Source organism: Pseudochaenichthys georgianus, chromosome 16 (assembly GCF_902827115.2).
Source record: "Pseudochaenichthys georgianus chromosome 16, fPseGeo1.2, whole genome shotgun sequence".
In the NCBI taxonomy this organism is placed as follows: Eukaryota; Metazoa; Chordata; class Actinopteri; order Perciformes; family Channichthyidae; genus Pseudochaenichthys; species Pseudochaenichthys georgianus.
Window position 1 is genome coordinate 36,088,693 of NC_047518.2, and position 12,716 is coordinate 36,101,408.

Here is a 12,716-nt window from a genome sequence, read left to right on the forward strand (position 1 = left end):
TTTGTAATTTAATAATCGAGAGACAATACAAGATGTGACGTGTTTTAGAGCTACAGGTGAGGAAGCAACAATGCAGGAGCTTGTATTCAGATAGGTAGGACATTTCATCTTTCAGTAAAGGTTAGAGGAAGCCAGAAAAATAGATTCTGCAATCACATTGTTTTTCCCTTAAAAAAATGCTTGCCTGTTAACTTTAAGAACTCCTCACATACACAATATTTGACAAGACAGCCAAGCTATGTGTCAGACCCTTTAGCTCACCAGCTAATTCGGCCTGATTTTGCTTTCCGTCAGATGTCTCCGGACAGGGTTACCTTGAAAATACTGTTTGACATTCAGGCGTTGGTGCAGGGGCTGAGGAAGAAGGCCAGGAAACCTGATCCATTTCCGTCTGTCAACAGCAGGTTTTGAGCTAGTTGTCGCTCTGATGTGGCCGCTGTTCATGATGCCGTATGAACTGAGGACAGGAACTTCTCTTCTCAGGCCATATCCAGTGAAACGCCTCTGGTGAGCGCCATGACCCCTGCTTTGGGACATGCCATGTCTATTTGGGACGGACTCGTCAACCAGAAGGTTGTACTTATTGTAGACATGTGAGAGTGGCTTGTTACGACCTCGGGGGTCCCTGTTCACAAGGTCAGGTTGGCCTGGGGCTTCAGCCAGAGATGGAGGGGCAACATGCTTGACCTGCTTAAAATTTGACTTGCGGTGAAAAAGTGACCGTTCTCTAGGAAGGCCGAGCACTTGGTCCGTGGTGTATTCAGCTTGAACCGGCCTGTAAGCTCCATGCAGACTCCTGGGGTGACCTTCGTTCGAGGCCATGTTAGGTTCAGTCGCACCCCATCCAGGATCATTGTTATTCTCAGGTTGAGGTCTGGGCGCCATCATGCTGTGGTGCATCCCATGGTGAGGTGGTCTATAGAGATCAGGCCCTCCATGGACTCCAGGATAATCCAAACCCAGAGCAGCTGCACGTGCTGCAACACAAGGCAAGGCAAGTTTATTTATATAGCACCTTTCAGCACCAGGCAATTCAAGGTGCTTTACAAAAATGAAAGACATTCAGACAAAAGGCATTTAAAAACAGTAAAAGATAATAAAAGAAACATTAAAACAAAAACAAAAAATGAAAGACATTAAGAAAATGGCATTTAAAATCAGTCTGCTTTGCGTTCCATAACAAAGTCTTTAAGTGTTACCTGAACACCCCGTGTTACCAAAACACTATTTTTCACCCGTCGGTGCTGTGATACTTGTTCCTCTGTACAAATCATCCAAAAACTGATCGTAAACCCTGGCTACGACGGATATCCCAAATATCCTACTTTCGAGCAGTCCCTCTCATAAATGTCATGGAGTTTAATTACGTTTAACTTTAAATAATTTAGACACTGTACATCTCACAGAGCATTGAAAGCCTTCTTTATTTTTACCGTTCATTCCATCTTCATGTTCTTGTAATTTATTCTTTAGGTTCTTGATTTTTAATTTACTCACAGAACCTCCCTTTGGAAATCCGAACATTTCCATCCAGATTTTTAATTTAGACAGACGGTTTTCACCATGTTTTGCTCGCATGACATCCACAGACATATTAACAAAGTGATTTTTATTCTCTGTGAGCGATTTGTTATGAAATATCAAAAATACCCACTAATGGGTGATTTTAAAAAAAGTACAAACATCAATCAAAGCTTACTACATACCTCTGGCTGTTTTAGCACAATACACACCTCCAGCTGACACAGAGTGAAGCACAATGGAGCTGCAGAGAAACAGAAATCAGTGTAAGACACACAGCACTGAACAGCTATGATTGTTTCTCTTTCAACACGGGAAACATTCAGTTTTACAATACCTGAGGAAAAGCAACAGTAGAACACACATCCCTGCAGTTATGTCAGCATTAACTTCACAGCAATGCAATTACTGCAAACACTTGTCACTCTTGACTTATCTGCAGCCACTCTGATGCTCCAACCTCACTCTGGCTTGATTTGCTAATTACAGACAGCTGGTTGCCATAGAGACACAACTTCAATCAGTGAATCTGGTCAGCCACTGGCAAATTGCGTCATTCCAGGCAATTTTTTAAAATGCTTGCTTGTAGCAGGATTTTTTGAAAAAAAAACATATAGGTTTTTACATTTTAGTAAAGCACACATTTAAAACATGGCAGCAGATTTAAGAGACATTTCAGTTTCAGTGCAATGTCCCTTTAAGAAAGCAAAAAAAAAAAAGTGTATTATCATTTGGTGTCATTTGAATGTTATCTATTTTGCAATCCTAGCATAATTGGCAACATCACAACTTTAGTTTACCTGAGCAGCTAATTATAGCTTCTAATTCACTAGACCTAAAACCCTGATAATGATATACAATTTCCGCATGAATACCATAACCACCACACCGAAATTAAAATGATCTCATTAATTTCGACCTCTTTTATTAAACGGTTCAAGGAACACAGAAAGCATTAGGCAGCACAGGTACAGCAGTTACAGGGGGTGTTTATTTTCTTTTGTTTATCACCAACACGTACAGTTCAAAAGTAATTATAGGAAAGCACAATTAGTTGCTTTACTTTTGAAGAGAAAGGAGCAGTAGAGATTGGATTTGGTTTTTTCATGAGACGACAATGAAGCTGAGAGCAGTGGAAGCATTTCATAATTCACTCAAATTATTTCTGTCAGGACTGACAAGCTAAACGGGGGCTTGTTTTAATTCTGTAATTGCACATTCACCTTTACCCTGAACCCATACTTTGGTAATTAGGCCCAAGCTTTATTGGAAGTGTGGCACAGCAAGTAATGGAATCTAAATTGCAGGTGATGTGAAACCAAGGATGTGGATGCCTGCATGGCAAAGGGGCTCATGTTATTTTCCCACAGTGTCACAGTGTCCCCCTGCCAAAAAGTGCCACCAACAAGGCTCGCTAGTCGATGTTAACCCAAGTTACACAGTGTAAGGACAAACATCGATTACATTACCTGCCAACATGGAGCTACAATTATAAACTGAAGGAAAAAGGTGTTTGCTCTGTACAGCAGCAGCACAGATTAGCAGGATTAGTATTACAGAGAGTTGACAGTCAAGATGGGGGAGGATTTGGTGTCAAAGCGAAAAGCAACATTTGGCAAATGTCAGATTTAGAACCAAACAATGCTTGAAGGGATACTGTAAAAGTGAGTGATTCAATCTTTAAACTTTTAGTATGAGACTGAGACAAGAAGACAAAGTGGAAAGGCACAAAGCCATCTAACCATCAGAAATGAAAGGAAACACTCTACAATAGACACTTTAGTTCGCTGTGTACTGCACTCATAATTATATTTTATTGAAAAGCATATTCCAAGGAAATGAAATACCTTGTACACAGTAGCCACATGAAATCGTTCCTGTGGACTATAATGAATGTAGAACACATTTATTGAAAGAAAGCCAAGAAAGCCAGAAGATAAGATATCCTAGAACTGTGCCTTGTGTGACGCCAAACTAACGGATAACCAGCTGTTTGTTTCCATCAATATATCTTTGTTCACCTAAAATCACTTCTGAGATCCAACAGATTTACAAAAATACATATTTATTAAAAAAATACATGAATATGTGAACAATAACTTTGGGAAAAACACATTTTAAATCTCCATTGTGCAATTATTGAGGATTTAAGGAATTGAATATTTGAAAGGTTATTTCAGTGTTTTGATGTTTGGATTAAATACAGTCAATTCATTTCTTAACATCTCTACAGTATAAATAACAGTGGTAAGAATTTCCCGGCTGTGGGATCACTAACATTACATGTCATTTGTTAGACGCTTTTATCAATTTCAGGTGAAGTGTCTTGTCAGGGACACAACGACATGCTGACTACAGTGGGACTCGGACTTGCTACCCCCTGATATGAAGTCCAGCATGCTATCCACTGAGCCACAGCCTCCCTTCCACATCAACCTACTCCTAGTCATTAATTTGCTTATAGATACAATCAAATAAGTATAGGATTAAAATGTTTACTAAAGCACACAGTTATATCTATCTAGCCACTTAAGTTGCACCAGATCAATGCATTTATCTTTTTACATTTTCACAATTTAGAGGGGATATTCCGGCATCTTTTATACCGCAGACATAGTGCAATTGTTTTTGATATTAGTTTGGTTTAATATTGTGCAGACCTAAACTATGCTATTTGACTCTACAGTGCACACTCCTGTGAACACACATACCGTATTCAAACTGTCTGACAAACGCTGGTGATGGTGGTGTTTCAACATTTCTAGGGACACTAGACCTATATCTCATGTGAATGAGGTTGAATCGCTTGACGCACAACCTCCTGAGGCAGGTGATGGTTAGAGATCAGCAAGAGAGGATTATTGCTCCACCTCTTAACCTCAGGGTGACGACAAGGCCCCACACTCAGCTCCCATCATCCCCTCTGTGAGGAGCGGGAGGTCCGCATGGTTATTTCCACAGGATGTTGACACAGACAGGGCACTGCCAAATGACCAGTGAACTCTGACACTGCAACGACACGATGTTCCAGTAATGGCTGTGTAAACCAAAAGGTGGCCCATAATTCTCCCCTATTAGAGTTAATGACGAAACATTTTGCTTTGGACTAATTTACCAAACTCGTGTAAATATGTATCAAAATCAATTAGGCCTAATCATATACAGCCCTTAGAGGATTCACATCAAAGCACATAAGCACACAATCCAATTAAGAGTATTTACTGTTTAGATTGAAATGCTCAGCGTTCCGCTCTTATGCCAATCCGCATATCAGCAAACAGTATTTTCCAGAGTGTCTTTTCCAGTGGTTGTGTGTGGGCGAATGTGTGTGTGTTTCCATGTACGAGGGGAGGGCGAGCTAGAGAGTGTAAAGTATTGAGACCTTTAATATATTTCTGTACATTTGCCCTACGTGTTAGTCCATACTGAGGCGGCAGAAGACAAGAAAATGTTCATCCGGAACAACTTGCTATTTTAAGAGATTTTACAGTGCTAGAGTGAGCACAAAGTCAAAGTGTAACCATTACTACCCAAACATCTATGATAGAAGAGAGCACATATCCATATAATTTTGCCTCAACACATCCACATCCCCACATGTTTGTTATTTACATTCATTATAATATACAGAATGCTAAAGTAAGCAGGTGGATCTCCAGTTATACATTGGCCCCATTAACCCTTATGGTAGTGTATAGGATGAACAGTCTGAATGACGGCCACAAAGCACACGTTTGAGGCTGTAAAATGGCATGCAAATTCAAATACCTTTTAATTCTCATGTCTTGTGAGTATTTAAAATGTAAAGTGAAAATGGAAGCTTGAAAACACTATAACAAGGGATTGTTTTATTTATTTACCGCCAGCAATATCATGTTTCAAATGGTCGAAAGCACAGGAAACTTGTAACCTTTACTTTTATTGGAGTTATCATGGTAACCGGCAGTGGCTCAGTCAGTAGGGGCTTGGACTGTGAGCCGTAGGGTCACCGGTTCAAGCCCCCCGAACAGACCTAAATATGGAGTGTGGACTGCTACTTGGAGAGGTCCCAGTTCACCTCCTGCCCTGCCTTGGTGCCCTTGAGCAAGGCACCGGACAACCCCCTTTCCCCCTCACTCCCATTGCTCCCCGGGCGCTGTATAATAGCTGCCCACTGCTCCTAGTACTAGACTCCTGGTACTAGGATGGGTTAAATGCAGAGAACAAATTTCACTGTGTGCTCTGCATATGTGACAATTACAGAGGGGTTTCATCCCTCCGATTCTATTCTATCAATAATCAGATGAACACTAGCATTTAGTGACTGAATTTGACTGAAAAACCGGCTTCCCATCCTTTGAATTTCTACTATTTTATTGCAGCTACCACATTCTCACCACTTTGAACAACACATAGTGAATTCTTTGAGCTATAGAGCTCAGGCAGCCTCACATATCAATCAGCAGAGGGAGAGAGTGAAGGAGAATAGAAACAGAGACACAAAAAAAACGATTGTCAAAGTACACACATAGTGAGATATCTAGCAAGAGTTGTAAGAGATTTAATTGTGTACATGTGGTTATTTGTTTCTACACTACCAAATGTCCTCAGATTCCTCTCCTGTTTATACAACTACCATCATAAAGCCATCCCTGCACCAGCCACACTTAGACACTGAGCCTGCAATATGAAACAACGATCAATTCAGGCTTTTTTGGAGCCTCATTATTTAACTATAACTAAACATACAGTTGCTTGCAATATGTCAACTGTTAGGACGTTTGTATAATTAAAAATGACACAAAGACGATAGTTCCTTTAAATTCCCAACCAATTAGGCAAAAGAGCAGTCAGCAAAATATTGCTTGTGATATCTTTTGACAAATACCCCAAGTGGATGGTAGCAGCATGCTTGCAGGGGCTTGCATGGGGGACGCAGTCACCTGTCAGGCCTCATTTGGAAGTGGTGGCTTCCACTTTGCATGGGGCTGTCCCAAACCATCTCCCCACGCTGGGCTCAGTGTCAGGGATTAATTAGCGATGTCTGTTTTCTACAGAGGCCAAGAAACCCAAGAAAACCACTCAAGAGAAAGAGGAGAAATTATGAATCAACACTGGTGTCTTTCTCACTGTTTTTGCTATTTAAGCACTTGCTAATCCATATGCAACTCCTCCTGTATGTTCTGGTGAGTTCATTATACGCAAGTTAGTTTATAGTTTGTGCTGTATATTTCAAATTATTAGTATACTTTTCCACGACTTATTATCTGTACATTCTGTATGTTTTCACACATTCTGCATGTTTTCAAGGCAACTGTCAACATCCTTAATTACTTTTCCTCGAAGGCAGAATTCAAAAACGCAGAGTGTCTATGACAGAGACTCATATAGTTTCAAAAATATAACTGCTCTCATTATTTCCACAACCACGTGAATAATAATACCAATGACAATAACAAATAAGGCAGTGGTTGTGGAAGCAGAAACACTTTCTTTTGCGTTCCCATTCCTCAAATTAGTTTTTATACTTTTTATAGCATTTCAGGGTTTCATTTAATTATATTTCACTCCGTAGTTGTATGAGCTACTGTATAGTGCAGTAGCTAAGATATCATTTGAGTGTCTTTGCAGTGCTACCCAGCAGCACATCGTTATTGAAGTAGTTGCTGTACATTTGGAGATTATGAAACTCATCAGCTCACTTTAAGAAATGTCCACCTGTGTTTGACAAAACATAACCAAAACAAAGCAAAGTTGATTTGTAGTGTATTCCCCATTGAAATTGATATACACCCTGGTTCGTTGTGTATTGTCCAGTACATTGAACTTCACAGAATCTCCCCCCGAAGCCATTTGATCGCCGTGCTTTTGAGAAAGACAGATGGTCACAGGCGCTTCTTCTCCACAAAAGACATCAATGATGAATACTGTAAGACTGTAAGTGGTCGAAGTGGTGTCATGTGTTGGCACAAAAAACGATATTGTGATTATATAATGTTTTAACAAGTCTGATTAGGGTTCAGGCAAGGTTTAGGGAAGGATCCTATCTTTGGTTTTGTCGAACGGGCAATGAACTGTTGTGAGCAAAGTCAGCAGGGAGGAAGTAACTTGGAATTCTATCAGCTTTGAATGCCCCACAACCAGCGAGCCACGAGCGTGTGACACCCTTTGAGTCGTCCAAATGATTGTGAGTGAAGGGCATTTTGGTAACGCTGGACGGTCGCTTAGGGGTTCGATGGTTCTCTACCAATCGGAGGGTCAATGGTCCGATTGGTAGTCAAAATGTCATGGTGTCCTTGGGCAAGATACTGAACCCAACAATTATCCGGTGCGGCCAACGCTGTAGAGTACAGTGTAAGTACCTTTGGATAAAAAGCTTCAGTTAAGCATCAGCCAGTCAAGGGGCAACCGTGGCTAGTCAGCCAATCAGAGGGTCAGTGGATGGATCCCTCGCCCAGGCAGTAAACACGTTAAGGTAGACTTCACTTACTGTGAACAGTGTTATTTAAGTCACTTTGGATATAAAGCATCAGCTAAATGAAATGTAATGTAATGATCCCCCCAACATCTGGACGTGCCCTGCAGCCACAGCCATGTTGCTGGCGCAGTAGGTGGTAACGTTTTTGAGGCTTTAATGGAGCTGAAGTGGCACTGTGAGGAGAGCAGGCAAAGAGAAAATGAGGCTAAGAAAGTAAAAAGAGGTCTATAAAGGAAAGGAGAAAACTGACAAAAACAGCTATAAGGCTGTGATGGCTGATTCTGGAGATTAGTCCCATGCCCCGATTCTTCCATCATCTCTATCTCACTGAAAACCTGACAAATAATTCTTGCCGGCAAAGAAAGGCTGGAGAGTTTTTTTGTCGAGTTGTGCCATGGGAAAAGAAGTGAAGTGGTGGAAAGTCAAGGTCAAGCACTCCTTCCATTATCTCCTTTTTGGCCTGCAGACAAGGGGTGTGCCTTTAACGAATGGCTTGGAAAGTAGTCTCAGTGGTAATTGTCCTCCACCTCATTAATAAAGAGGTGGGCGGTGTTTGTAGAGGGCAGCGCATCGATTGAATTGAACATATCAAGAGAAATATGCACCAGAAATAACAGGATTCACGTTGTGCTTTTCTGAACTCTGTCTTTTCAAGAAGGCGGTATTCAGGTAGCAGGCTCTGATACTGCAGAGGACATTTTATTGTCTAACAAGCTTCACTGATTCACTTATTATACAGAATTAGATGTTTTCAACAGAGGGACTGCGGTTTAGCATGTCTTATGAGAATTCCTAACATGGTTGCTATTGTTACAGAAATAGATATTCAAATTCTCCATCCCTCTTGCTTTCACAGTTTCAGAGCCTGTTTTTCACAGACGAGGACGAGATGGTGGCGGGTGGAGAAGGGTGGAGGGATTTTTTCAGCTGTACTCCATATGTTGTGTCATTTGGGGGCTCGCTGTCTCAGTATGCTTGGCAGGTTTTGGCTTCTTCTCTCTGTTCATGGCGTCTGTGCACCCGTCTCTGTCAGCACCCACCTGCCCCTCTTCCGCTCGACCTGGCACTGCACCGCGTAGACACCATGAAATGAACTTGAAAAGAGAATTTCCCAATGAAATGATGGATGTGATTCACATTTCATGGTTCATGTAGAAATTATGTGTTATCTGAATTTCATTACGCGTAGAAAATAGTACTTTAGAGGTTTATCAATGCAACTATGATATTCCCATTTTCCTGATTGACGGTTGGAATATAATCTTTTGTCCTTTTTCCATTTCTCTTCCTTGTCAAATCTGGGGCTCACATTACCCATCATGTTGCCTCAAGCTGCTTGTCAAACTTTATTTAAGCTCCAACAAATGCTGCCTCGAATGACATCACCCGACATATTTTAACACAACTTTTTTAAATGTTTGGGTTATACCCCACAACAGCTATCACCTTTGAAGTGTACATATCTATATATATATAAAAAAACTAAAAACAAATTGGGATTAATAAAGTACATATTTTCTTATTTTATCAGTGGATTTACCCTTTAATAATTAAGTCAAGTATTCAATCATGTGCTGTGGGGAATAATCTCTAGTTGGTCAAGTTTTCTTTTGTAATGGATCTACTGTAGTGTTTTAACATGTCAAATGTGACTTGTGTAATTTCATATATATCAGCAGTAGTCACATCCTCCACTCTGGTGCTTTACACAGATCTGTCGACCATCTGGAGGCCACCCTCTAAACTTTTCAGAGGAAGTTCAGTCCTCCTCGCTGCCAGATCCTGCTCAGCAATTTAACACAGATTTTCAGTTTCCTAATTGGCCAGCATCCTTACGGTGAGCGGAGACAGTACTGCAAATACAGCGAAAATCCACCCCAGGAAGAACCCACAGCTTCATTGAGAAACATCTTATCTTTGCAGAAAATGCTACTGAAAGACCTGCACTGATGGACTGATGTTCTTAAGAACAACAACATCAACAACATCACTAAGCATAAATAAAGACCAGAAATATATCTGCTGCATACAGTGATAATGAATGAGGAATACAAAGGCAATTTGCATAGCTAACCACATGGGTCAATTTGACCATCTGGAGCAGTTTGACAGGTCAGCGAGCCACTGAGCAGAACACTGAAACAATTCTCTGTGCTGTGTTAGGAATAAGTTATACATGTGACTTTTGCCGCCTCTGGCATGCAGCACTTAGCTCTTCCCACACCTTTGTATAATGTGTACCGGCTGCAGGTTAAAGGTCAACTAGTATGTGGAAAAAATGACCTGCTCAGGAATGCTGGCCATACCTATGAGGGGATCCAAATGGAGAAAGAAGTCATTCTCAGTGGCCTTAGAAAAACGGGGATCTTTTATACCGAAAACCCGCTCAGTAAATTTGCTCCTAAAAATACAGATTTGATGGATGTTGGGTCGTAACAGCTTGGCTAAACTTAGAGCAGGTACCACGGGAGGAGCAGAGCAAATGAATGCTAATCTCAATATGCTGCTGTTGTTAGAGGTCAAGCCATTGCAGCTTGTTATCGACTGATCCAACAGCACTGTGGTTACAATGTATTACCTTTAGCCTCCTTTCCTATTCTTCAGCCTCATACCGGTTTACTGGAGTGTTTGATTTACTTGGTTTGAATGCCCATTAGCAAAGATGCAAGAAAAAATAAATATGATTTGAAAGAGGGAAATTACACTAATATAAGGTCAGCAATAGATGTAAATTATTCATGGCCACAGTCCCCCAATGAGACACCTGTGGTAAACAGGACGGTGCAGTGGTCTGTGCATCCAATCATCAGATCAAGGGGGAGTGCTGGGGAACTCCAGTTCGAAACCCGCCACTGCGTCAGGCCATTGTGTCCTTGGGCAAGACACTTCACCCGGATTTGCTCCTGTGGGTATTGTCCACAGTACATGTATAATACCAATGTGTACTTCGAGGCGTGATGTGGCGCATGTTTTCTCAACAATGCAGTGCGCTGTGCAATGATCATCAGATCAAGGGGTGAAACCCGCTGCTGCTGCGTATGTAAAGCCGGTGTGTCCTTGGGCAAGACACTTCACCTGAACTTGCTCCTGTGGGTATTGTCCACAGTACATGACCATTGCATGTATGATATATGTGTAATGTGTGTATATGTGAAAGCGCTTTGAGTCATTTAAAAAGCGCTATAATAAATGTAAGGTATTATTATTAAACATGACATTAATTAAAGTCTAAATGTCCCATACAGGTTACTCTTCTACATTAATCCCAAATACCTCTTTATTTGTAGTTTGGTGTTTGTTGTGGTAAATTACATCAGCCTTGATAAAGCACACGCTGTACCGACAGTAAACTAAAAACGCAAACAAATGGAACACTAAAGACCAAGAGCACACATTGATTGTTGAGAGAACACCTTATGTAAGAGGCCTTAAAGTGGATCTTAACAACAGCGCCCACTTCGTGAAGTCTATTTATGAAAAAGCTTTTAAAATTACCCCCACATAGAAAACAATGTCAATTCCTCTTCATCATTGTATAGAATTGCAAACAGCAGGACCAAAGCAAAACTCCTGCTGTGTAGCTTTAATGGAGTGATGCTGTATGTGCTGTCCTTTAATTCAACATCCCTTGATGAGACTGACTTCAGGAGGAATATAAACTTGAGGTTTAAGGAGGTTATGCTTTTCTGTCTCATCTCACATCTTGATCTTCATATTAACACCCAAATCAGTTGTTCCTATAGATAATGTGCACCTGATTGTCCTTGCAGTTCAGGATGAGCAGGAAAGGTTGCACGAATGAGGACAATGAGACCTTGGGTGTGAAAACAAGACATACAGCAGCTCTGTGAGCTAAATGCTAATGTCAGCCTGCTAACTAGGTCACGACAATCTGAACACACTGATGTTGAGCAAACATAACGTTAACCATGCTTACCATCACAGCTTAGCATGCTGGCATTATGAGGTTTGTACTACAGTTTGGCAGTTTTCACTTTTTATGGCGCTAGTGAATTCATGTCTATAGGCTACTATGTTTGATGGCAATCCATCCAAAACTTGTTGATAGTTTTTAATCAGGACCAAAATACAGGAAAACTGCTCTCTTAAAAAACCAGTTCCTTTGTAACAGTGATATTCATATTCATTCATCATATTTATTTGTTTTGCAGAATTTGGATTCACATTCGTCTTTCAAAAATGATAAGCAGCCATTGGAGATTTTACAGTTTTGATGTCACTATTCTGGGTAACAGACTGAGAGTGACAGCATGCCACACTTCACTTCAAGATGCTGTGTGCATTTGTGTTTCATTAACAAAAGAATAATGAACTCCAAACAAACAATCCAAACTGTGGATCTATGCGCCAAGAGATTTCATCAGAGGGGTGATGGGAAGGTGTTTAGCACACAGACATTAGTATGCAAACACAGGAGTGGAAAAGTGTGTGTGTGTGTGTGTGTGTGTGTGTGTGTGTGTGTGTGTGTGTGTGTGTGTGTGTGTGTGTGTGTGTGTGTGTGTGTGTGTGCGTGTGTATTGCAAGCCAGCTGGAGGAGAGAGAACTAGTGACATTGGCTTCAAGTGGCTTCATTGGCTAATGCTGAATATTTCAGCTAGTCTTTTAACACTGAAGCGCAGGGCTCCCTTGAGAGAGCCGGTGATCAGTGCTCTGATTCAGAATGGCGATACCTGCACTTTCCCATCAAGGTAAGTATGAGAAGCATCGATCTGAGAAG

The 12,716-nt window shown here is 41.0% G+C and overlaps 1 protein-coding gene across 1 annotated transcript; it reads right to left on the minus strand.

Moving 5' to 3' along the window:
• On the minus strand, positions 1-1,987 carry LOC117461413 (uncharacterized). The gene is made up of 3 exons (XM_034103263.1): positions 1,859-1,987; positions 1,707-1,765; positions 1-977 (listed from the first exon to the last, which is right to left on the minus strand). The coding sequence occupies exons 1-3, from the start codon at positions 1,885-1,887 to the stop codon at positions 265-267; spliced, it is 801 nt and encodes a 266-aa protein (XP_033959154.1). The 5' UTR covers positions 1,888-1,987; the 3' UTR covers positions 1-264.
• Between the last annotated feature and the right edge of the window lie 10,729 nt (positions 1,988-12,716).